Genomic DNA, 27,329 nt, shown 5'->3' on the forward strand with positions numbered 1-27,329 from the left:
ATGAGTTCATAAGCAATGCATGTAGTTTACCACTGGATACCATTTCATGTGGAAGGGCTACTGGAGGTCGTTGCAGGGCAATGCAGGATGTAGTACAAATAAACAGTTGCTGATTAGGTTGAAGTGTCCCCAAATGATCTATACTGGGTATTATTAGGCAGGTATTGCATTGGGTACGTACTTAGACTGTGCTGAAAGTCCCCGTACCTTTTCTACCTCCGCTAAAGCCAAAATACTAGATTCCCTCTTTCATGTCTCAATGCCAGAAAGCTAGCTTTGAGTGATTTACATGAGCTACCAACCATGGAGCTATGTAAATATATTTTGGATTCTACAGATGTATGTAAAACTCAGGAATTCCTTTTAGATTGGGATAGGCTGGTATAGAACTAGTGTGGCTATGAGAAGACTTAGAAGTACCTTCTCTGTTATGGTGCCCACCCTGTAGAACATGTTGCCCCTTGAGATTCAGATGCACCTGATCCTATTGGCCATTCTTAAGGCTCTTAAGACCTAGCTATTCTCTTGGTCATTACGCCAGAATGTTGAATGAGCCCATCTCTAGGAAGTATGATAGCGTATTGGTTACCATCTTCAGTTGTCATTTTGTTCTGCTCTTTTGATAAGTAATTTTTTATCTTTGTGATTGTTTTGGTGTGCTGCCCAGAGTGCTGTGAGCTGGGCAGTCATACAAGTTAAATAAATAAATAATTTCTTTGTCATAAAAATGTTTATGTGATGAAATTCAAGTATGTTGTTGTCTTCAGATTATATGGGGACAATTTGCATGGATCACCCTAGTAGCAATGCCTTTTCTCATTTTCAAAACCATTAATGGGAAACTGAGAGCAATGAAGCTGGAGGAATAGTGGAGGAAGAACGGAGGAAGATGAATTCAACAAATGATGGGCAAAACTCGTTTGAAAGACTGCTTTGTGGCAGAGATTTTGTTGAAACATTTTGCACAACACAATTTGGAGAACTTTTTTATGAATAGTTTTTAACAGCCTGGTGAAAAGCTGATCAGTGAGGTAACACTTTTCTGATAAAGTTGTTCATGCCCATTTTAGTTTGGATTCAATAACGGGCACTGTATTGATAGGTTAGACTGGGTGTACCAGCAAACTGCATTTCCTCAGGTAAGTTTCAAGTACTGTAAATTGCAAAGTGACAACGAATGCTTTTTTAACCCAATGTGACTGACATGTTTCATACTATCTTGGCTCTATTTTTGTTTATTCGTTAAGTCGCTTCCGACTCTTCGTGACTCAAGTAAATTTTGTAACCTTACCAGAGCTGCAGTATAACCCAAATATGAATTCCAAAAGGCTATTTTGGGATCCTGAGGCAATAGGCACATAAACTTTTTACTAGATTGGCAATTTATATTTTACAGAGGTTGGCACACAACTTTTCCTATGCTATCATTTAAAAATACTTGCTATATGGAATTTACGTGCGCCACAGAGTCGGAAACACATAAAAACAGCTAATCGCTCAACAGTGAGGAAACGGCGTCTATCGCGTATCCATTGGCACTCACAAGAATTTTATGTCACGTGTTTTTAGAGTAGATGTTCCTTCTGATCCTGGGACCTGTTTTCAGGATAATAACTCTGTGCTCTTGAAAAGCCCGTCAGGTGCTTGAAAAACGGACCCAAAACTGTCTCAAATCAAGCAGCAATTACCGAGACAAGAAAAAAGATCCACACAGTTCCTCATTAGAGACCACTGCCCAAGAGAGGTCAGTACATGACTCGACCGCTGTAATCTAATCTCAGCAGCGAGTGGAAAACGGAGCACGCTCAGACGACGGAGATGGATCTATTAAGCACCACTTAGGAAGCTCGTCATCGGGTTTGGGGGCGGAGCGTACTTAGCAGTGGTGCCTTCTCGTCTCCGCCCACGAGCTCGACGTATCCAATCGGCTGCTGGTTTCGTAACTCCCGGCCAAGGCCCTGCCGCGGCTGGCACCACCCTCCTACTGCCGCCGCATTGGCCGGCGCTTCCGAAGGGAGGAAGTGTGGTGGGCGGCAGGCCGGCGCCGCCAACGACACCCCTGGATTGTCGGCTCCTGCTAAAGATGAATATTATGGATTTCAATGTGAAGAAGCTGGCGGCTGATGCTGGCACGTTCCTCAGCCGAGCCGTACAGGTAAGGAGAAGGGAACCAGTGCTGAGGAAGCCAAGCCCTGTTTTCCTCCCTCCGAAGACGTTGCCTCCTCCTCTTGCCCCTCTGGGACGAGACTCGGGCGTTGGTCAGGCCGTTGCTGCACGCGCTCTCTGCCCTGGCGCGAGACCCCGCCCCGCCAAACTAGTACAGAAGCCAGCCCCTCTGGTATTTCGGCAGCAGCCGGTCGATCGGGGCAGCCGGGTGGGGAGCCGCAGTAGGCCTAGCTTCCTTTCATTCCCCTCCCCCGGCTCTGCGCAGGACCGCGTTGTCTGCGTACGCGGAGAAGCAGAGGCGTCGATAATGCCTATTTATCCGCCCCTTGCCCTTCGGCGGCCTCGGAACGGCTGTCCCCACAGCCTCTGGGGCGGTGGGGCGTGCAGCTGGCCTAAACGCAGCTGTCCCGCAGCTCCAGCGCTTACGCAAGATTTCTCTCGCCAACCTTGCCCCCCTTCGGTTTCTTTATTCGCTTCGGTTTGTCAGCCTTCTTCCTATCTCTCGGGGCGTTTCCCGCGAAAGAGAGGAAGGTAGGGAACGAGACGTGATGAAGATTAAACCCATGAATGGCTTGGACAACGTGAAGAGTTAAATGCAGGGACATTCAGAACTAACAGAAGGAAAACCTTTTTTCCACGCGGCACATAACCACGCTTTGGAATTCGCAGCCAGTCATGATAATAGCCGCCAGTGTGGATGATTTGAAAAAGGGCCTGGACAGGTTCATGGAAGATGGGGGGTGGGATGGGGCGGGACGGACTTATGCTGATAGCTGCTTACTAACCTTGTAGATCCTTCAATATTGGATGTTGGGAGGCAAATGGAATTAAGCTGTTGCCATTCATTCTAGCCTTAAAGCTTCCAAAGTGCACCCCATTGGCTACATTGTGACACAGAATGCTGGACTAGATGGCCCTGTGGTGTGATCCAGCAGGGCTTTTCTTGTGCCATTCTTCCACTTAAATTAGATGTTATCTGTAGACATTTGTCTACAGCAAACATTTTTACATTTGTCTACAAATGCAAGCCATTAGGATAGCTGTTTGTGACTGTAGTGTCCTTTCTAGAGCCATGAGCTACTACCTAGAATTTGGTATTTGTACTGTCATTTTGGAAGAGTACAAGTAAAATAACCATATATAAGAGAGCAAAGCCAGGTCTGTTTCTTGTTCTTGGTGTGTCTCCCTTTTAATGTTTCAAAAACGAAGTCCTGCTCTCAGCTATTATTAGCTAAAGTTCAAAGGTAACTTCGTACAGCTATGACTCTGCATGTCAAGATTATGTTTAACTTTCGAAAGACTATATTGCAAAAGGAAAATGCCTGTCTACAGAGTATTATGGTGCCTATTAATTCTTTTGATTCCTTCTCATTATAAAGAAACTATTCCTGTTAAAATATGGTGGTGGAAATGTGGAATTGTGCCTATTTGCTCAACAGTATTCCCTTTCTTGTAATTGTGCTATTGATAGATTGGGTGATAGATTGGCTTTATAGTTGGATTTTGTTTCTAACTACTTTACATCCGGCTTCCTGTGTTATGCAATTGTTGCTATAGCACAAAGATATGGGAGATCTTTCATAACATTGTTCCAGTTAATAACAGGATGGCATTTCATTTTTGGTAGAATTCTGTTAGTTAGATAATTGCCAATACCTCTAGAACTGTATTCATCTTCTTTTCTGCCCCTCCCCTAAAGTGCCATTGTATAATAATAATTTTAAACCATCCATTTGGCTTCTGTGTTAAGCTTTCTGATCTCTTCTCAGCTCTTTTCTTAAATATAAACAAATGAGGAGAAACAAGGTAATAGTAAAGCTTCCTTTGTGTTGGATTAAATTGCTAGTGACACCATGACCACCATGTCATATGTAGTTTTCTTGGCAAAAATAAGGGAATGGTTTGCCATTGCCTTCTGCCAGGATTGATTTTCCAGTCTAGCCTATAGTCCCAGAGTTTTTTGGAGGCACTCCTATCCAAGTTCTAACCAAATTTGACCTGCTTTGTGTTTTGTGATGAGTCTACATTGGCTGTTTATTTATTGATAATATTTCTAGCTACTTATGCAAACCTTGCCTTTGTTCATTTTACATATATATATATATATATATATATAAAATTCAAATTTAATTATCACCCATCTCCCCCAAGAGAGGGACTCTGGGTGGTTAATATAATAATATATAAGTATAATATAATACTTAAATTTTATTTATTTTATTTATTGAATTTTATCACCACTCATCCCCACCCCCCAGGAGATGGGTGGTGGTAAAATTCATTACATATAGGGATACAATAACATAATGAAATGTATGCTGATATTATACTGGTGGCCTCCATTTTGTGACGTACCTCTCCCTGGAGGTATGGATGGCCCCATCCTTGCTGGCATTTCATAAGCAGATCAGTCTTATTCCAGCATGTGTTCAGCCCTGAGTTTAGTTGGATTAGTTTTGTGGATGTCCAATCAGTTTATTGTTTTATGTTTAATAACATTATTTGAACAGTGTGTACTGGTTTTTAATTTTGTTTGCTTTGACTTTGTACCCTGTGCAGAATTCCTTAGGAATAGCTTAGGCTATACATATTGTAAAATAAATATGCTAAAAGAACATTTAAATCTAAGTTAACTTATTTCTAAAATGTCAAATATCAGGGCTGAATTTTTCACAACTAGAGAGCAGTGTAGGAGAGATGGACAGATTAGTGGTTGACATACAGATTTCTGTATGTGAGGGTTATCCATAAAAGTTCTCTGTTGATGGCCTTGTGTTCTGTTTGTAATCTTCAGAATAACATTTGGAACAGAATATTATATTACAAGTCTTCTCCTGGGGCCTCTTTTCTCCCCTTCCCATTTGACCATTGCTACTAACTGCCCTGCACGAAAGTTTTTACACATTTGTTTTCATAATATATACTGTACTTTTATTTACATTAAAGTTAGATTGCAAGGAACTCAGAGGAGAGAGGGAGGAAGATAGGCAACATGCATAACGGAAGTTTGCTCAGCTGGTCTCTTCCTTTCCTGCTTCAGGCCATGAGTACTAAGGGCCCTTTGCAAAGAATCCTACAAGTTTATTGTATTTTTATTTATACATATATATGGTATTGCCAGCTGCTGAGAGATAAAACAACACCAAGACGATTGCATTCCCCCTATTCCAATCTCACTAGAGGTCATCCACAAGCATAATCAATATAATCTTGGTAGTATACCTAGGTCTGAACCAAGAATGGAATCAGTCTAGATAATCTGTTTCCTCCAGGGGTTTCTGCAACTGCTGCTTTCACCAGTCAACAATTGTCCAGAATTTCTAGGCTGAGCTATGGTTTCTTGAGGAAGAGGTATACTACCACCTCCTTCTAAACAGGAGTTATCATCTACTCTCTCAAGGATGCACTTACTAGTATCCCAACCCAGCACCTTGGAGCCTTTTGCCAATCAGAAATGGAAAGGATCCAGATTACAGTTGTCCATCCCAATTCTTCAAGTTAACTGCTAAAGGTTAACATAAATAAAAGTCAACTTATTTTTAGGAAATACCAATATTTCATAAATTGCTTAACAGACTACAGTGTTTCCATGTTCTTCCTCTAAGAAGTACATTTCTTCATCTGTAGTTTATTCATTGGTGCTGGAATGAGGACAAAGGAAGCTGTCTTCTAATTAAGAGATCCTATGATGCTTGTCTTATGATGCTGACTTGTTTACTTTTATATGAAAAAAAATGAACTTCTGTTTTATTTTGCATTTTTTGGGCTTCAAATAAATATACTTTTTCTTTTCTGTTGATACTTTTTTGATCTGAGTTAAACTAGTTCATAGAGGCTCCAATAACTTTAGTATTAGGTTATCACAGTAATAGTAATACTGCTATCAGTAATTATTTCTATGCTATCATAGTAATATTGTTATCATGAATTAGTTACCTACTTCTCTACATTCTTCCATAATTACATGCAATAGGTACTTGCATAACTGGTCGATAGAATGTTTATCACATAGTCTTTTGAGATTGCCTGCACAAGTTCATATCTCTTTCAAGTGATAGTCATTACAGTTGCATACACTGGGACTGTACCAAACATTCTCATGCAGTGTTTCATTCAGACATTGTATAACATGTTGGTCAAATGCATACCATAACTGTAGCATACAGCACTTAAGCATTCAGGATAGTACTGTATACAAAGCAATAAAGCAATATTTTAAGGCATCTCTAAATTTATCCAAAATTTTAAATTTTGGGGAAATTAATGATAATCTAGTACCTAAAACATAATAAATATCAATTGATAGTTGTTTATTATTTGGTATCCATTAGAATGACTGATGTTTAGAGGCAATCTTGAGGAACATTTTAGAACTCTGTTTGGAAAGTTAATGGTGAGGCTTTGTTTATGAAAGAGAGGTCATAGGAGATATGTATGCTATTCCATTTTAGTAAAGAAGCTGGATCAGCGTGTTTGAACATTCCCTAAATGTGAACCTAGCCCTTTAGAGAGAATGTAGTTCTAACCTGAATAATTTGAACAATACCTACCTGAACCACCAAGGTCATTCCAAGATAAACTTCAGTTTACAGATTGCAAAATGATTAATTGCTTTTAATTAATTAATTTTGTCATATAGTCCCAGAGACCAAATTTGTACTTTACAAATTCTGAACTCTAAAATTCCAAAAGATACTGACTGAACTAAAATGAACTGAAAAGAACTGAACGAACTGAACTGAACTAAAATGAACTAAAAGGAACTAAAAGGAACTGAAAGAACTAAAATGATATATGTTATTTTAGCATAAGCATATAATGGGGCATCAGATGATAATCTAGCAGCATCATTTTCTGAAATCTATCCTTAGAAGTGGAGCCACTAATGTTCTGCCTCCAAACTGAACTGGAAGGGGATACCATGTGGTTAATAGCACTGGAAGCTGTTAAGACATTTAGGGAAACTATTAGAGCTACATCCTGCTTGACCTCCTCTACAGATCATCCATCAGGGTGACAAAGATAGTTTGTGATGAATCAGATTGAAAAGGATAAAGAATTTTTGGAATTGCACAGGCACTGCTTGCTTAAACATGTTACTGAAGGGAGGCTTTTCATCAAGGATGCAAGCCTTTAGAAGCCCGTCATTATTTGTTCTTTCATTGTTGCCCCTCTCCTCCAAGTTCTGAAGCTGTGAGGAGAGTTTTCTTTGATTTAACATAGAACTTTAGAAGCAATGTGGTCTGAATACATAAGAATGCCTACAGAATATCGGAGAGAACAGAAGGGGTGTTCTATAATGCTGAGGCAAACAGTTACTGAAATCAAATAATATATGATAATGTAATTGGCACCTCTGGCGGTGAATTCTCGCCTTTTGTCTTCTGTTCCACTTTAAACATACTGAAATTACTTTGAAACCTGGAAACCCATTCATAAATACATGTTGTGAATCAGCAGAGTATGTAGAATTGCTACTGTTTTCCCTTTTTTCTTCTATTGAAGAGAGGATTTAAAAGTTGGAAATCTTTAGAGTTCTCCCTTCCCTGAGCAGCAGATTGCTGAGTTACGTTTACTCTGGGAAATTGTGCAAAAAATGGAAGAGAGCATTTCTTGTTCCCAGTGAATGTCACATTCTGTTGACACTTATACCTCTATCCTTGTATTCTTTGTTATAGGCTTATTGTAAGACATGAAAACTGTTATAGAAAATAGTATATATTGTATTTGAAAAGCCTTGCATACCTATTTTTAACATTCTAGCCAAATATATCAGAAGGGAGGGGTTTTTTTAGTAATAGGAAGATGAAAAACTGAAGGAATAAAATGAGGCAAATTTTGTATTCTTAAACGCCCTTTATCACCAAATGTGTGTGCGTGTGTATTTTTGTTTTGTATTTTTGCCAATGAATTTGTTTTGCTCATCTATATGTTGAGAAGTACTTTTGTTTGTTTAATCAATATAGTTTACAGAAGAGAAACTTGGGCAAGCAGAGAAGACAGAATTGGATGCTCACTTAGAAAATCTTTTGTGTAAGGCAGAATGTACAAAACAATGGACAGAAAAGATTATGAAACAGACAGAAGTATTGTTGCAACCAAATCCAAGTAAGAGCAAAACTTTATTTCTCTTTTGCCATTAATTGATTTCCATATTGGTAATTTATACATACACATATATAACGTAACCTGAGTTGTTGACTTTTGAGAAACTAGCATTAATTCTTCATACTGAATTCACATCATCTTTCAATTGCTTTATTATCCTCAAATTGTGCAATAACTGTAGAACTTAAAATATTAACTATAATTTTGCAAAACAAATTGCTTCAAAATAAAGATCAACCTTATAATTTCTTAAGTGAATCAGGATATGATAAAATTGATGGTATGACTCTGAATGTCAGAGATCTAGGATTTGTTGAACCAGAGATAATGAACCAACTCTGATTATTCAAAGCTATATGCTACTTTAATGCAACTAAACTTAATTCAATTCTGCAGCTAGTTCTGAAAATTGGTTTCTTAAAAGCTTTAATATGTTTGGGGAATTATGGGGAAGTATTGGGGAAGTATTCTTGCAGACGTTTCATTGCCAGACTAGCAACCCTGAGCTACAAATATTCGCTTCGATTGGGGAAGTATATTATTTGTGAACTTCAGGTACAAATCCTTAAAAAAACTTTATTAGATTTATATTCCAACTTTCAGAATGAGCTCAAGGCAGTGTTTAGCACTCCTTCCTCCACTTTTTCCTCACAGCATCAACCCTTTGAGATAGGTTGGGTTGAGAGAATGTGATCAGCCCAAAGTCAGCCAGTGAACTTAGATTGCTGAGGGAGAACTTGACCCTGGTCTTCTTTCTTCCCTTTCCTAATCCAACACCCTAACCATCACATTGTAACCATCACATCAGCAATACTTTATTTGATTATTTATATTATTATTAAAAGATATACAAATTTGGCTATACAGGTAGTCCTCGGTTTATGACGACAATTGGGACTGGAATTTCCATTGCTAAGTGATGTCATAAAGCACAACATCATGTAACCACATTGCTTAGCAACGGCAATCCTGGCAGCCCCAGTTGCCATCGTAACCCCAGGAGCATGAGGTTTGTTAAGTGGGAAGAGGTGGAAGTCCTAGGCAAGCAGTATGGGGGAGTGCACAGGTGCCACGGTGGGTACAGGCTGCTGCAGACAGGTGCTACAAAGTGTGGGGGTGCCACGGGGGGTGGGGGTGCCACAGGCAGGAGCTATGTGTGGTGGGGTACTGCAGGCAGGAGCTATGTGCGGTGGGGTGCTGCAGGCAGGCGCTACAGAGCACGGGCGGGCAAAAAAGCATCAGGCACTATGGGTGGTGGGGTGCAGGTGGTAGGGAGCTGCAGGCAGATGGTACAGAGCATGAAGGGGGTCCTGCGGGCATCAGGAGCAACCTCAGACTTCCTGTCAGCTTCCCCACTGACTTTACTTGTGGGAAGCCAGTAGGGGACATCAGAAATCACAATCATGTGACCATGGCTTGCTGCAACATTGTAATTGCAAGCCAGGCACCTGAGCGCCCAGATCGCAATCACATGACTGCGGGAAAACTGATGGCCAGAACTCTGAGGGCCGGTCATAAGTCCCCCTCGTTCAGTGCCATAGTAACTTTGAACAGTTGCTGAATGAGTGGACCTAACCCAAGGATTACGTGTAATGGACAAATGATAAATTTTCTTTTTTGCCAGATGCTAGAATAGAAGAATTTGTTTATGAGAAACTGGATCGCAAAGCGCCAAGTCGTATGAATAATCCAGAATTACAGGGCCAGCATATGATTGATGCTGGGAATGAATTTGGCCCAGGAACAGCATATGGTAAGTTGTAACTATTACTTTATATGACAGGAATGTCTAGAATGAATTAACTAGATACTAATTCTATGATGAATCACGTATCTTCTTTGTTGTGAAAGTGTTTTATAACTTTACATTTTGAAACGATGCGTTGGGTACTGAAAGTAACGTTTTGAACATAGTGTAAAAAAAGTGGTTGCGGTATTTAAATCTGTAACAATACAAAAATAAATAAGGTTACCTTTTGTGAAAAGATGTGGTCAGCACTTCTAGGTTAAGTTCCTATAGTTGTAGTTAAGTCTATATATAAGCTGCAACTTGAATCATGCAATCAATTTTTCTATTGCAGGAAATGCTCTTATTAAATGTGGAGAAACACAGAAAAGAATTGGGGCAGCGGACAGAGAACTAATACAGACTGCTGCAATAAACTTCCTTACCCCTCTTAGAAATTTTATTGAAGGAGACTATAAAACAATTACTGTAAGTTATTGATGAATGAAATGAATGAAATTTGAAATAATTCTAAAAGCTCAAAGAAATGATTTTTATTTTTGTAGTTAAGCATTTGGTATCATTATCAAGAAACTTAACACAATCCTGATGTAGCAGTCTTATGTAATACAAGAAGGAGCAGGAAATTGCAGTAGTTTATGCCGCTTCATTTTTGTGAAACTAAACTGAAACTCTTTTTCACATTTTCTCCCATACAGTAATGTTTTGTTTTTTACAGAGAGAACGCAAACTATTACAAAATAAAAGGCTAGATTTGGATGCTGCCAAAACTAGACTGAAAAAGGCAAAAGTAGCAGAGGCTCGAGCTTCAGTAAGTAAGATCTACCTCTAAGAACTTCAGAATATATAATTTTATATTTAATTGGCATTTTGTCTCAGATCCTCACAATCCAGACATTGCTACTATAGCAGCAGGGATATAAAACAACTTTAGCTGATTTCTTCTCCCCCTCTTTTATAGCCACATGTACCCTTGGAAAAAATCTGCTCCTATGCAAGTTTTTGGAGCGCACAAAGTACTGCAAGAGGAGAGAGGAGTTGGCAAAACACTTTGCCAACAGAATGCTTTAGCTGGACCAAACACTTTTTATGGATATTAGGAGACCTTTCATTTGCAGAACTTGAAGTCTGGATCCAGTCCTTTACAAACAGTCGCTGTTGGTTCTTGATTTTTTAAAAAGCCCATGTCATATAACAGGGTTAAAGGGTTTGTGGCTGTGGACATGTTAGGAGAAGAACTTCGTTCAGTTTAAGGTGAGACTTTGTAACAGGAAATCTCTACTCCTTGAAATTAGACAATACTGGGTGAAATTAGATGATTCCTGAAATGTTATTTAGAAAACAAGGAGTATCTCTAGGAACTCAGACTGGTGGAGGAAAGACTATAAAAATGCTACTTCCAGGTACATAATTTATTTTATTTAATTTTTATCCCGCCTTTATTATTTTTATAAATAACTCAAGGTGGCGAACGTACCTAATACTCCTTCCTCCTCCTATTTTCCCCACAACAACCCCCTGTGAGGTGAGTTGGGCTGAGAGAGTGTGACTGGCCCAAGGTCACCCAGCCAGCTTTCATGCCTAGGGTGGGACTAGAACTCACAGTCTCCGGGTTTCTAGCCCAGCACCTTAACCATTAGACCAAACTGTTCTTTCAAGGAAGAACAGAGAACAGGAGAAAAACACTATATTGGCTTTAATTCTGAGATGTTCCTGTGAGAAAGAGAGCTGAATACAGCAATGCTAAGCTCAGAGCATGAATCATCATGGCCAGGCTATGCACATCCAGAAAAGGCTGAAGGTGATGAACCTATTAAACTTGATAAAAGGTACAATTCATGGAAGGCACATGGGCATATAAACATGTGACCCCCTCCCTCCAAGTTATGCACCAGAAAGAATATAATCCCCATCCAGAATTGGAAACTGCCGTAAACTGATGGAAGCATTTCAAAAGCAGGACAAGAATCTGCTTGTCCTCGTGTATTTATTTATTTATTTATTTGATTTCTGTAGCTGCCCATCTCAGCAAGTGACTCTGGGCAGCTTACAACAATAAAACTATAAAACAGTTTTAAAAATTACAATTAAAACAATTAAAATACAAAATAAATATACATGGCTGCCAAGTAAGCAATGTGTTGATGTTAATATAACCAAGAAATGGGACCATTGACATGCTCGCCCCAGGCCTGCTGTATATTTGTACATATGTGTATATGCATTTGTGTATATGTGTATATGCATTGTGAGCATAAATTTTGGCTGTATTAGATACTGCCTCCTCTCAAAATATAAGTCAGTTTATAAGAACAGAACAAAAACTCAAAATATCACAAAAAAAATTAAAAAAAAGATCACAATAACCAAAATTAGTTAACAAAAGTGTTAACTAAAAACACAAATCCAATTAAAAATACAGTGCAGTCTATTAATGCCCAGGGTCGTTGTGGCCAGCCAGGGTCATTATAAAATTGGATGGCCTTAAAAAAATTTAAATAAATAAATAAAAACATGTCACAACAAACTTGTCTTCTTGACTTGTGGAAGGACATTGTGTTTTGTGTCTGTGCTTTAAATACAGATAGTTAGCCTTTGCAGGCTTGCACTATAAGAAGTGTGGCATCTGTTCTAACTGTCAGGAGTCACGCTGAGACGAGGAATAGGTCTCTAGTGCTTTATTACTGCTACATTAGACAGAAAATCCTAACAAACTGAAGAAGCGTGGGAAAAACCCAGACAGATAAACCCCAAAAGTTAAGGCGGGTCTGATCTGTGTCTCTTTGAATGGCTGCTTAATTCCTCAGTACTACGCATGCGTTTTCCCCCCTGGATAGAGGCCCCTTCCTGCTCGCCATCAGTACTCATGGCAGCATCTTTCTGATAGGCTGTTCTTAAAACTGGTCGGTTGGTTGGTTGGTTGGTTACTTGTTCAGAGCAGCTGACAAGCTAGGAAGAAATCATTTGTACTTCTCTTTTACAACAACTAGCAACTGTTAATTCGTATAGCAAAATGAAAATCGGTTTAAATTGAATTGGCTTAAGTTGAAAATGCAGACATTAGTGTTTCTTAAAAATCTGAGACAATATAATTGACTTTTTAGTGGCAGGCAATATTTTGTAGCCAAGAGCCACCTTTAATATTTTAGGAGAGGCCATAAAGTGAGAGGAGCCATATTATACAGGCTGAACTTCAGGGGTTCTTTCTTTATAAATATAGACATACTTTAGAGCTCATATCCCTATCTTTCTTTGTGTCCCAATACAGAATGGGAGGAAACAGCCTTCACTTTTCAGCAGTAAAAGAGAGGGATTCTTAGGGTCACCAGGAGAGGACTTGGGGACCAGATTTCCTGTCTCTGATCTAAATGATTGCAAAAGCTATGTAGGCTTCCTGAAGGAGATCATTTTTAAAGGAAAACATTGAAAACATTCTAGTTATAGTTAGTCCTTGTTTAGTGACTTCCTTGTTTAGAGACTGTTTGCTGTTACGACAGGGATGAAAAGTAACTTTACGATCCATCCTCACATTTATGACCTTCACGGGTCTGTAAAGCAAAGGAAAGCTGAAGTAAAATCATAAGCATAGTTGCGGTTTCAATTAGCCACCGCTTCACTTAACGATCGAGTTGCCGGTCCCAGTTGTGTTCGCTAACAAGGACTAACTGTACTACCTAAGATGTGTAGGTGAGGCTTAAGTGATGATCTAAAGGTACAGATAGGATGATCTGGAGAAATTAAATTCTGCATCGAAAAGGATAAAAAAATTATTCATGAAGTGTCACTGCTCAGACAATGTGAATCTTACATCTTTGGCTCTTCCTGCTGATACTGCAATATAACTTATCAATCTATGTTGCATTTTGTAGCTTTTTTCCCCAACATAACATCCTTTTGTCTTTATACTTTAAGCAACTAAACCTGTCTCCACCTGATGAAAATAACATTATGGTAAATGTCTCTTACATGCTCAACTTGCTGCATGTAAAATGGCTAAAGGTTTGTTGGCCTCTTGTCTTCATAACATTTCTTTAGGTGTTTCCTCTTGCTTTCCTGCTGATCTGTATTATTTATTTAGATGAAGAACTACATCAAATGACCATGTTGATGTATATAATGTTTTATCTAACACTCCATTTGTGGAGGGGGGGAGCTGTATCTCAAACAGCAGTTTAATGATTGAAAGCATTAATAAGTTAAATTTTATCATGTGTTTCTTGCCTTTCTTCCAAGGTGCTGTAGATAATGTAGGAAATAACATATATGCATGCATGCATACATGCATACATGCATCCCCATTGTACTGTTCACTTTCAGGGTAAGCAGCAGTATTCAGAGCACAGTAAATGAATAAGTAAGAATAAGCTTAAAAAGTTAAAGGTACAATATAAAGAGAAAAAGAAACACATCTAATATTTATTTATACCATTCATTATATTTTTTCCACATCTTGAAAAGCATTCTTTTTGTACCACTTTGGTACACTGCCCCATGTATTCCCCTTTGCTCTTTAAACTTCTTACCTCTCTTTTTCAGGAACTCATCAACTCCATCCTACCGCAGCTTTCTTGATCTTCCTCTTCCCCCATTCATTCTACTTTCATAAATTTATGTTGCATTTTCTATGACTAAGCCACCTCAACATACTTCTTTTGTACTGGTTACTTGTGTTTATATTCAATCCACATTCACTCAGCACCCATTCATTCTTGATTCTGTCTCCTCTTCTTGTTTTACCACACATACTTCTTAAGTATCCCATTCCCCCTGCATTCGCCTTTTTATATTTCTTCTGATACCTCCCAACTTTTACTTCCATACAGTAAAGTGGGCAGAAGCACCCTCTTATATTTAGCCATTTTCACTTCTTTCAACAAACATTCATTCCTAACAATGGACCACATACCTTTTATTATATTTAGTAAAGGGGGGAACCAAATAGAGAAATACTAAAATGTGCTCATAGAAAAACAATGGCTGGTAAGTGGTCTGTTATGAGGGATGAATGTTGAAAGAAGTGAAAATGGTACTGGCAGAATATACAGTTTTATCAGCTTGAAGTTTGCCATTTTATGTACGCCTTGCAAATGTTCACTCCATTTTCCTTTTTCAAAACGCAACTGGTTTTGATAATTAATTTTCCTGCCATACTAATCATTGTGTTATATAGTCTGTGTAACATTTGCTGCATGTTCAGATTCTCAGCCAACAACACAGTGTCATCCACATACATTGCTCCAACCATTCTTTATACATCTATCCATTACAGTACATTAACCAACCAAAGGGACGTGTACAGTATATCTTACTGCCTGCTCAAAACTGGACTATTTGCTAAGTGCTACTTCCATCATACGTCACTTGTAGTGCGTTCAGCAGCCAACTTGAAGCTTCATATTCATGCAAAACTTTCCATAATTCAAGCCTATCTATAATACACTTTTTCTGAATCAACAGAAGGACAATAAACTTTTGTTCTCACATTCATGTGTTTCTCGATGGCTTGCTAAGGAGCAGAAATCTGAACTGTGTGCCTCCTGCCTAGTATAAAGCTGCATTGCACTTCCCAAATTTTGCTCATTGCTCTTTTTTTATACCCTTTCAGTCAGTATTCTGCTGAACACCTACCCAGGTATACTTCTGGCATTCACTTGTTCTTTATTTCCATTTGTATACAGGAACATTAACATTCTTCCAATAATCAATCACAGAGGCAGTCTTCACATACATTAAACAAGTCACATGGCCACTTCATAAGCAATTCTCATCTATATTTTAATATTTCTTCAGCTACATCTTCTACACATAAGGGTTTACCATATTCCATCATACTCACACTATATATGATTCTGTGTATTGGTTATGACCTTTAAAGCCCTACATGGCATGGGGCCAGGCTACCAGAGGGACTGTCTCATCCCCATCACATTGACCTGCCCCACCCAGGCATGCAGAAAGGGCATGCTATGGATCCCATCTATTAAAGAGTTCCATCTGGTGGGGTCGTGGGAGTATGCCTTTTCTGCAGCAGCGCCTGCCCTCTGGAACATTCTCCCCTCGGAGTTGAGGCAGGCCTCCTCGCTCCTGGACTTCTGCAAAAAATTTAAAAACCTGACTTTGTCATCATTCCTGGGGCGGGAGAGACAATAGTTCCTCCTGGGGATGGATAGCTCCTTAGAATTGCCCTGTTTTGCTTGTGGACAGAGAGAGAACTTTAGCCATCTGGATTCTATTATATTTTAATATATTTATATTTTATCGCTTATTGATATTATTGTATAGTATTTATATTGTGGTGAGGTTTTTATTGTGAACCGCCCAGTGTCCCTCCTTGCGGGGGAGATGGGCGATGATAAATTTGATAAATAAATAAATAAAAATATATGATTTCCTTTTCATCACTTTTTTTCTTAAATACCTGCATTTAAGAAAATTTATAGCATTCATTTCAATTTCAGTCTTCAAGAGATCAGTATTATTGTGTTCCTTCCTTACTATGGGAGTCCTTTCTTATCCTTTTGTTCTTCAAAATTAAAGTGAAGTTCCATTAATTTTGAGAGATCTCTGAATTATCTTTTTGTCTTGTTGCTACCACCAAAACCCTTTTTCTGGTTCAGAAATCCTTATGCTTTTCTCCTTTTGTTTATGAGGACTCTTCTGTTCTAAGATGTCCTTCAACATGACTAGGTAGGGAAGATATAGGATGGCACAGTCACTTAATTAACATTTAAACAAAGATGCATTTCAGTAAATAGCTTAAAATTAAAAGAGATTAACTTAATAGTATAGCTATTGTAACTTGTCAGCACTTCTCTTCCCTGGCACTAAATATATTCATAATCCTGTCTCTTTGAAGATGGATTTTTTCTTAGACTAGAACTCTAAACCTCTCTCAAACCTGTCTTTTCACCCCAACCTCCCAAATCCCTCTTTTCCCATTTCCCTCCTTCCTCTCTACTATAAACTGGGAGGAGGTGCCCTACATTGCTACACTCCGACTGGCAGTTCCACTACCTAGTGATCACCACTATCAGTACTCCTCCCAGTGTTACCTCATCTCACTTTAATTTCAAATAGCTCATTACTTTCATTTTTTATTTCCATTCACTCTGTGTTTATCCTTTTGACCTACTTCCAGAACAGTTTTTTTTATTTCCATTGAAATTGCTCTGCATTTTCTCTGCCTTTTTAAAATCTTAATTGTTCATTGTTGTCTTGTACATTATTTGCTGAATCTTTTTCTATGTATTCCCATTATAAATAATCTCTTGCTTTCATTATGCATTTTTTCATCCACTGCTTTTTTTTTCACTTCAGTCTATAAGATGAGCTGATTTGGATATTTAGTACAGTTGGTTCTTCAGAACATAGTGTTTAGTGTATTTGCAGAGCATTTGTTATTTGATCTCTTCTTGACAATCTTCTTGTCAGTAGAAACATAGTTTTCTGTTTAATAAAAATTGAAAATAAACAATGCCTGTTCCATGTTAAACTTTCTAGTTATTGCCTTAAATGACTGAAAGTGGTTCCTATATAGTACTTTAGTGAAAAAAATGTTTTTTTCAAAATTTCCATTTCATTATCATCTATAAAGTTATAGTTTCTACATAATAAATTGTTCATTCTACTGAAATTTCAAAACAACTTTAAAAGTTTATTCACAAGTTTGATGTGTTTTTAAGGCCTTGTGAAAATGTTTTGTCTCATCTAAAAATATCATAGAAGCTTTTGATGTATATATAAGTTCACAGGAATCTTTTAGAACAGAATTGCGCTTGTTGAAATAGACTACTTATCAAAAGACATAATAAATGTGAGCAGTAGCAATTTGAATATTGTATTGTCTTTAATGCATAAAAGTAACAGAATGAGTGGGGCCTTTTTTGTAACCACCGGGATAGTCTCAATTATTGAAATGACAAAGGCAGGCTTGGATAGCAAGAGAAATCACTTATCTTTCCATTATTGTTTGTAGTAGCTGTATTTTGAATAGGTTTGGCTTACATAGGTCATTTTTAAAAAATGTCATCCATCTGTTCATAATCCTAACAATTGTTACTTAGATTGTATTCTTTTGTTGCTTTTGAAGATACAGTTTCTTCTAAAATAGCTCTGCTTTTGACACATTTAATTGATTGGATCCAGAGATCTCATAAATGGAACATGAAAAATGAGGAATTTTCTCTCTCTGTATGTACAACCCTCCTATTCCACCTCTTAAACTACCTCCAAAATATTAAACATTGTAGGGGAGAGGAGAGACATTTGGCAAGAAAGAAAATAAGTCTCAACTGAATCAAAGCCCAAAGGGCCCTTTTCTTTCTAGAGAAGCCACTCTGGATCCAAATACTGAATATCTATTTAAGCCTTTACTGTTTAAAAAAAACAAAACAAAACTATTTGTTTCAACTTAGAAACTGCTGACAGAATGTAGAAGGTCCTTGGTTCCAAACTTTCATACAAATTATCTTAGAATACCATGAGGAAAATTGTTGCATAAAGGTTTTAACTGGCAGTGAAAATAGTTTTTGTTGGAATAATATTTCCTAAGGATTAAGGATAATAATGTTGATGATAATTTTGGAAAATTAGCCTGTAAGAAACTGCACTGGTAATAACACTATCAATTATAATATTCACTAGCTTAAACTTCAGCTAATATCAAGTTGCGGGCATTACATTATAAAATAAATCTACGAAATGAGCATTAATTAATATCAGGAGAAATATGAACACAGAGGAAAAAGTAGCAATAAAATTCTTATTGTTTCTTTACCTCTTTATGCTTACAAGATATGGGCAGAGGAAGTGACAAAAGTAAGTACTCCTAAGTGAAAGTGTTGATTAAGAAATAATGCTGAAATGCTGATATCCAGAGATTAGTATTATCGCTTAATGAAATTTATTTATATCTATATTTTGAATTTCGTCCCCGCCCATCTCACTCAAAGAGCAACTCTGGGCGGTCTTTGATGTGGTCATGGCAAAATGATAGCCAATTACCAAAAAACCCTAAAAATATGACAAGATAATTCTATTTTGCTGCATAGGACAAGAACTTGCTTGATTATTCTATGAGCTTCATTCTCCAATTCTGTATCTGAAATGTGCTCAATACTACTTCTAGCTGGAATTATATAGTCTTGTTCAGGCACTCATTTGATTGCTTGAAGAGCTTAAAATGGGGAGAGAATGGGACATGCAGACAGCCTTGCTCCCACCTCTTTCCAAACTATACATTCTGGCAGGTGGTCTGAAACAGACATGTATCTGCATTCATTTAAACATTAGCACCTCTGTCAGTGTGATCTAGGACGTTACACTGAATGTGAATATAGCTGTTTTTCAGAACCCAGCTCCTGAATTATTTTCAGTATAGTTTAGTTGAGAATTTTTTTAAAAATTGTCAATATAGCCTTCAGACTTGTAACAGGCTTGCTTTCAATGAAAAATACAGTGCTTAGCTGCTTTGGGAGCAGGCTGTTCAGTCCAATGAAGGACCACCATTTATTGAACTATTTGTTATATCTTGACCACAGCATAAGTAATTTTGTATTATCAGTAAAGTTGTAATATGTTTTTCAGTCTGAACAGGAAGTTCGGATAGCCCAAAGTGAGTTTGACCGGCAAGCAGAAATTACTAGACTTCTGTTGGAAGGCATCAACAGTACACATGTAAGTACAGAATAAAAGGAAAGACAGTTTTGCTAAATTATTGAGGGTAAGAAAAAAAAAAAGCAATTAATTGTAACTAAATATCTGTCCTAGATCATCTGATACAGTAAGACTGTAGTAAATGAAAGATCGTGCTCTAGAATTTCTGAAGATTCAGGTTCCTCCCTTCCCCACATGAAAATCTGCAGTTTAAATTCAGACATACAGGTAGTCCTTGTTCAGTGACCACTCGTTCAGTGACCATTCAAAGTTATAACAACGCTGAATGAGTGGGACTTACAACCAGTTTTCGAAGTTCCAGCCATTGTAGCATCCCTGCAGTCACATGATCATGATTTGGGCACTTGGCAATCAGCACACCATTATGATGGTCGCAGTGTCCAGCATGTGATCACCATTTGCAGTCACCTCACAACAGCAATTGGAACTGCTGCAACTGCCACCATAAGTCGGCATGGTCACATGACATCATGAGTTATGACTGTGTCGCTTAGCGATGGAGTTGCTGGTCCCAATTACTGTCATTAACTGAGGACTACCTGTATTTGTTTGTGGTTATCCCACGCTGATTGTCTTATTTGTGAAAGTTACTAATTTCACCTTTGATATAGGTAATCCTTAATCTCCCCATATCCTCCCAAATTAGCATCCCTGTAATTTTCAAATGATGGAAACTTCCCTGTAGTTGTGTTGGTACTAACATTTATGTTTTGTTATATCATAGGCACATCATCTTCGTTGTTTAAATGATTTTGTAGAAGCCCAGCTGACTTACTATGCACAATGTTATCAGTTTATGTTGGACCTTCAGAAACAGCTTGGAAGGTAATAAAATAATAAACTCTTTAGCTATTTGTCTAAATTAAAGAGGTAAAATAAATAGAATTGGCAGGTTTTTTAAAATCTTGCTTAGTGACTATTCAAATTGCATGATGAAATGGTAGTACCATCTGTAGTAACAGGTCAGCCAGCATTACATATAAAGTAGAAGGACACACATGTCCTATGTAGGTGAACTGATAATTTAAACAATTAACTATCAAGTTAGGAGACAGTTGTAACATTCAATAGAATAAAATATTGCTCTTTCATTCACTGTTAAAGTAAAAACGTGAATAGATATAGTATGAATTTGCAAGCACTTTATGCAGAGCAAGTACAAAAAGTAATATATTAGGTAATATGTGTTGAAATATCTAGTCAAAGTGGGGGGGTAGGGTCGTTTTTTGGGGGGTGGATTTGGAAAAGTTTAATATGCAAAATAAGTTGAAAAACTTGTTTTGCTTCCCAAATTTAATCAGCATGTTCTGAAGACCAAGCTTAGAGAGCTGTATGCAGCCTGCAAGTTTCAAGGTTACCTGACTCATTGTAAAATATTTTGCCTTGTTTAACAAAGAAATGGAGTTCAGGGATATTTGTGGGAAGGAGGTCAACAGCATCCAAATGGCAGGTAGGATTGGACAATGGAAGCCCCGCTGGTTTATGTGATTCATGCCATGCATATTCAAAAGGAGTGGGCCTTTGATTGTCTGGTCATGCCTTGCCATTTTGAAGCTGTTGATTCCCCCACCCCCCACTGCAGGAAATATCTGGTTGGGTTATTTAGATCGCAATCTTATTTCCTGAATATTTTAGAGGCTGTGAGCGATTTGGATGCAGAGAACTTTGCTAGATGGTATCGGTATCCAAGTGATGCATCAGACAGAGCAATTGGGGCTAGTTAAATTTTTGCACAATATTAAATATTTTTTAAAATTTATTCATTTAAAATGTATTTGTTCTGTGTCTATTTCCAAATTTACAAGATGGAGTTCTGCTCAGCATTTTCAAGTGTTTAGTGGCAAGGCAAAGTTCAGAAGGATTTGATTTCTATTGTTTATCAACATTAGCAGAAAGCATATATATTGTAATGCAGGTTTTAAGAAAATGCATTGTATATTGGGACTGTTCAGCTTTAGATACTTTATCTTATAGGTAGTGGTCCTGAGACTGGACAGCTGCTTCCATAAAAAAAAACCTCCTAGCTTAGTAAAGTAATATAATAACTAAGTGTGGAGGGTATAAAATTGATAAGCAATTAAAATAAGAGTGATCACGAAACAAGATGCAGCATTGTGATAACATAATTATCTCACACAATGTGTTAAAATAATATTTTCATTATTATATGGAGTTACATTTTAATATATTGTGTGTACCCAATTAGCTTCTCTTGTATTCCTAATGATAAGATGTTAATGTTTTATTCTGCAGAGCCCCATAGGGTCTTTTGGTTTTTGTTCCCCAAAACCTTAATACTCTCTAAATACATAGTGCCTATTGCTCTAAAATGTAATTGGATGTGGTAATGCATCCTAAATAGTTCTGTTTATGTCACAATATAATATTGTTGAAATTACTCTCCCTAGACTAAACATGAACTCTTTATTGCACATACGTGTTAGGGCAGATCCTTGAGAATATCTTTCGGGAAAATTTGTTCATATAAAATCAAAGATCAGTATTTAATCATTACAGCTAGGATTTAATAGCACACTTTTCCTCTGAAGCAAAGAAAAGTATGTTTGGGGTCTGTATGTCTAAGTCATACAAGACAATTTGAATCAAATATTTTGTTAACTTTTAAAGTTTTGTTTTTAAATCTATAATTTGTGGAAGCTTCTGTACATTGTGCTTTATAGTTGGAAAATGGAATTGCTTGTTATTGGAAGGTTATATTGGAAGATGAAAAAAATCCACAGTAAAATTGTCATTTGAAAGTTTGTTACAGCATTAATGTTAATCTGTAATAATTAATATAATGTTCATCTTTTATAGCTTTCCATCTACAGTTCTTGCCAACAATAACCAGTCATCTTCAATCTGTGCTCCAAGTAGTTCTTCTATCAATATGTCCTCAGCTACTGTTACACCCTCCCTATCTTCAATAAGCAGTGCAGCAGCTTCTTCAAGCTTTGGTGAATTGAAGTCTTCAAGTGGTAGTAGAAAAGCCAGAGTACTTTATGATTATGATGCTGCAAACAGCACTGAATTATCACTTCTTGCAGATGAGGTACACATCTGTTACTCTAAATAAAAGCAAATATTTTTAACAGTATTGTAGGTCTGGCTTTTGTCTTGGAGCAGTTGCAATGTGATGTGGGTGTGGATGATATTATCAAGTCTTTGCCATGGTCAGATTACTCTGATCTCTTTTTGACTCACTGGTGATCCCCCCTTTGCAGGGATATAGGGTTAGGGTTATATTAGTCTGCCCCAGGTGAGTGATGGATCCTATGGGGCTTCAGATGGACCTTGGATTTTTTTTTCCCCCAAGGATCTGATGGCTGGTTTCTGATGGGTGGTTCAACTGTAGCCTTGGTTACTGCCTGGAATGGGCATGTATCAAGGGCCACGGATCGGATTGCTCCTATGCGGCCTCTTGCTGTACCTTGATCTTGAAGTGCTCCTTGGTTTTTTGAGGAACTTTGGGAGATTAAATGCCAGAGGAGACATCTAGAACATTGTTGGAAGAAGACAGAAAGTGAATCTGACAAAGCATGAGTAAGAGTCCATACTAGGGATTACATCATGGCACTAAGGTTGGCAAAAGTTATATAGTTTTTTTTCTGCCCTTGCTGGGTCTGCAGATAGCCACCCAACGGCCCTTTTTAAAGTGACTTGTTCCTTGCTGGGGAGGGATGAGCCATAGAATTACTTGGAGGGTTGTGATTAATAGGCATCTGGCAGATAAAGTTATTTGGATTCGGTCAGAGTTGGACTCCAACTGGGTTAGTTTATCAAGGTGACAGAAGCAAGGACTTGTGTGATTATCTGGAGTGAGTTTGGCTGGTAATTCCTGTGGAAGGGGACAGGATCTTCAGGTCTGTTAACCTGGTCAACTGTTTATTATATCCCACCTGAATAGTGAACACTATCCAGGAGTGTTGTGTGGTTTGATCCTTGTGATAGTATTGTTTAACTGAGAGAAGGTATGGTACCATCTGCCTTGAAGGTGGAATTTCTTTTCTCAAGAAGCCTTGCTGGATCCAACAGTCCTGGACAATTTTCATCCAGTCTCTAGACTTCCCTTTCTGGGGAACATTGTTGAGAAGGTGGTTAGGCTACAGCTTCAGAGAGCACTGGCAGATCAACTTCAGAGGGCACTGGCAGATAAGGGTTGTCTTAGACCCCTTTCAGTTAGGTTTGAGACAAGGACATAATTTTGAGATGGCACTGGTTGTGCTTGTTGATGACATCTGGCAAGATCAGGATGGGGGTAGTGCAGCCATCCTGGTTCTCCTTGATTTTCTGTCAGCTTTCTATACCATCAACCCTGGTATCCTTCTGGATACCACTCAGTGATTAGGGACACTTGGCATTATGGTGGTTCTCCTTTCTCTGCGGTCAGGTCCAGTTGATGTTGGCAGATGTGTGAGGGAGATGAAGCCAGAAACCCTGACATATGAGGTGCCTCAGGGCTTGATACTCTTGTCCCTCCTATTTAATATCTACACGATGCAATTGGATGAGGTTATCGATCAGTTTGGTGTCAGTATCATCAGCATGCTGATGATATCCATTCATACAACTTGAGCAGGTGATGCTGCCAAAATCTTAGGCTGTGTGGGTCTGGATGAGGAGGAAAAGCTCAGCCTCACCGTGACAAGACTAAGTGGCTGAGGGTATTTGGACTACCCAGATCAGGGAATGTTCTATCTTTAATCCTGAACAAGGTTACACTCCCCTTCAGGACTGGAGTACAATTTGGGGGACTTTTGGACTCATGGCTCCTATGCCAGGATAAGGTGGTCACTGTGGCCAGGAAGGCCTTTGCACGAATTCATCTAGTGTGCCAGTTGGCACCCATACCTGGAATGGAAGGCCCTTCAGATAGTCACTCATGCTTTGGTCTGCAGTGTGCTCCACATGGGGCTGCTTTGAAGACCACTCAGAAACTGCAGCTGGTCTAGCATGTAGTGGCACAAGCAGTTATGGGCATGCCATTTATGCCCATGTAACACCTCTGCAGCATGAGCTCCACTGGTTACCAGGCTTCCAGATGCAATTCAGGGTATTGATTGCCACCTATTAAGCCCTTTATGGCATGGGGCTTGGTTATCTGAGGATTATCTTCCATAGTTTCTGCCCATCCTGTATAATCCAGCAGAGTTGGCATGCTCTGCCTCCCATCCATTAAACAGTGTCATCTGGAGGGATCTAGGAAGTGGGTATTCTCTGTCATAGTACCTGCAGATTCTTGCTTTTGATATTGTCTGTATTACATTGTTTTGTTGGAGTCAGGTGACCTATAATATAAACAAATAAATAAATGTTTTCTTTATTGTTTCTAGGTAATAACAGTGTACAGTATCCCTGGCATGGATTCAGACTGGTTGATGGGTGAACGAGGAAATCAAAAAGGCAAAGTGCCTATTACTTACTTAGAACTGTTAAACTGAGTGGTTGGCTTTGTATAAAGACTACCAGTTATGGTGAGACCATATTTATATGCAATTTAACTTTATATAAACCAGATTTAAGTGTCTTCCATGTTAATGTCTTAATGGATGAGAATAACAAACATTAGAAATGGGCTTTTCTTGCCAGTATTGTTGCATGGTAGATACTGTTTTCAGAACTAAATTGTTTAAGGGCTTTTTACTTTATGTGCCAAGATTGTTACCTACATAACTTTGTTTCTATTGGAGTTTTCACTAATAACAGTTTTCTGCTTTTGAGTACTCTAAACCTGAAAGGGAAAACCGTTTTCTACAGAACTTTTCATAATGACAAGCTTCTTCACAACAATAAATTGTTGAAAAATGGTTTGACTTTTTTTTTTTGCTGGCTACAATTAAAGTTTAACATATTAAAGGGCAATAGCTATACTTATGTGCAGCAAAACACTATGGCCTTAAAGAAAAGTCTTCATAACATGATAGTGTTGAGGTAGACACTGGGTTATTACAGGGCAATGTTTATGGGGTATCCTTCGCTTATTCCCCCACTTCCACACATTTGACTTCTTGCTCAGATGTAATAGTACTGCCTGGCAAGGGAGTGAGGGAGCAAGCATACAAGCATCTTACTGAAAGGTTGATTGGATTGCAAGTGTTACCACTGTTAGTTACCTTGAATACAAAAGGAAAGGAATGACACCTAAGATAGTTGGAATTGGGAGACATGGTAATTCATCTATTCAGTCAAGATTTTCACCATTTATTGTTATAATTTGCAATTGTACATTTCATTTTTCCTGTGAAACACTTTTTCCTTCTTTGTAAGGGAACCAGTAACAGCCTTTTTCCAATCAGTCACGGATAGTCTTCACACACATACTGCCCAGGCACTCCAAATGCAAGCTACCTCTATAACATTTCTCCAGTTATACCAGAAAGAAATTTCCAGTTTCACAATCCCACTATCTTCTTCCACTTTGTAACTGAAACTGAGGACCTTCTTGAGTCATAAACACTATTGAAGCAGGGGACTGATGACATATAAGAAGCCTACTCCTGAACATGCAGCTGGAAAGTCTCCTGAACAGCTGAAGATTGACAAGGCTATGGCTGCCAGGGAAGAAACTGAGTATTTCAACCCCCCACAATGTAACCAACAGACCTAAAGCAATTGTAACTCCAGGGTGTATGTCTCCCTCATCTATTAACATTCAGTCACTTTCTGAGGAAGGTGCCAGCAAAGTTATTGCTGGAGAAATCATCCTGAAACTAGGTCCCAGGATCTCATACCACAACAAATAATGCACCAGATGAGGACCCTATACCTAGGCATTGTTTGCATTCAGTTCATACATAATAGCTCTTTTAAAAGACTCAATTATTGAACAAAGTGGATGATATTAAGGTGTTTCTTAGGTAGCCAAGATATAATCAGTGGGCTTTTAATCTGAGAATAGTTTGGTTTTCTAGCTATCTGCTTCAGAAAATGATTCTACTTAGCTTCAGACAACAACTTAGCTTGCCATGGTGCATTAAAGCTTTCTTGGCCAACATCTTTATTATTCTCATAGGAGTTTTTAAAGATCAGGTTTTACAGCTGCTCCTCCAAAGCAAAGCAAATAAGGGGAAGCGTGCCTCAGTAAGGTTAGTGAGCATGTAACCTTATAGATAAGACTTGCTCAATCTCAGTATCTCAAGCATTTCCCCCATAGTCTACATGAGATAGTAGGAAGGCTGCCAAAGCTGGTCCACATAGTCCATAACTGATAAGACAACTGGAAAGGGGTGCATGCAGAGGGAGGCTGCTGTCCATCTCAAGGATTTCTTTCCAACTTTAGAGAAGGTTCAGGAGCTGGAATAACCTTTTAAATGCTGTGTATTTCAGCTGTCAAAGAAAGTAATAAGGATAACAAGCTGTCAACTTCCCCACTATAGAGCTAGACACATTGCAGTTTGGTTAATTCCCCACTGTACAATATGACCCTGTCATTCTTGACAAAACTTAAAGTCCATTGGAAGAGAAAGAATGGGGTTCATAAATGGGGAAGAATTCAATTTCAAGCACCCCATCACTTCCTGGAGCAATAAACTATAGTTCTTCCAAGTACGAAGTCCTGCAAGTCAGAGTGTAGCCAAGCACCTGGCCAAGCACCCGGTCCCTCTTGGCACAAGAGGGATATTACCGACTTCAA

The 27,329-nt window shown here is 38.4% G+C and overlaps 1 protein-coding gene across 2 annotated transcripts; it reads left to right on the plus strand.

The window, feature by feature from the left end:
- The first annotated feature begins 1,976 nt into the window (after nucleotides 1-1,976).
- Nucleotides 1,977-25,503, plus strand: SH3GLB1 (SH3 domain containing GRB2 like, endophilin B1). 2 transcript variants are annotated; one of them, XM_063298217.1, is made up of 11 exons: nucleotides 1,977-2,155; nucleotides 8,133-8,274; nucleotides 9,899-10,027; nucleotides 10,356-10,489; nucleotides 10,740-10,832; nucleotides 13,934-13,972; nucleotides 18,815-18,838; nucleotides 19,607-19,696; nucleotides 20,421-20,521; nucleotides 22,514-22,748; nucleotides 25,030-25,503. In XM_063298217.1, the coding sequence occupies exons 1-11, from the start codon at nucleotides 2,084-2,086 to the stop codon at nucleotides 25,135-25,137; spliced, it is 1,167 nt and encodes a 388-aa protein (XP_063154287.1). In that variant the 5' UTR covers nucleotides 1,977-2,083; the 3' UTR covers nucleotides 25,138-25,503. The 2 variants fall into 2 exon arrangements, with proteins under 2 accessions (XP_063154287.1, XP_063154286.1); XM_063298216.1 differs by lacking the exons at nucleotides 13,934-13,972; nucleotides 18,815-18,838 and having other exon boundaries at nucleotides 1,978-2,155.
- Nucleotides 25,504-27,329: the final 1,826 nt, after the last annotated feature.

Source organism: Candoia aspera, chromosome 3 (genome assembly GCF_035149785.1).
Source record: "Candoia aspera isolate rCanAsp1 chromosome 3, rCanAsp1.hap2, whole genome shotgun sequence".
Taxonomy (NCBI): Eukaryota; Metazoa; Chordata; class Lepidosauria; order Squamata; family Boidae; genus Candoia; species Candoia aspera.

What these genes read in the sequence shown, in the direction of transcription:
- SH3GLB1 (XM_063298217.1), top strand. Translation starts at nt 2,084, where the DNA reads ATGAATATTATGGATTTCAATGTGAAGAAGCTGGCGGCTGATGCTGGC. An exon ending in TGGCCCAGGAACAGCATATG is followed by an intron (nt 10,028 to 10,355) that starts GTAAGTTGTAAC and finishes TTTCTATTGCAG; the next exon opens with GAAATGCTCTTATTAAATGT. An exon ending in TAGCAGAGGCTCGAGCTTCA is followed by an intron (nt 10,833 to 13,933) that starts GTAAGTAAGATC and finishes TTATACTTTAAG; the next exon opens with CAACTAAACCTGTCTCCACC.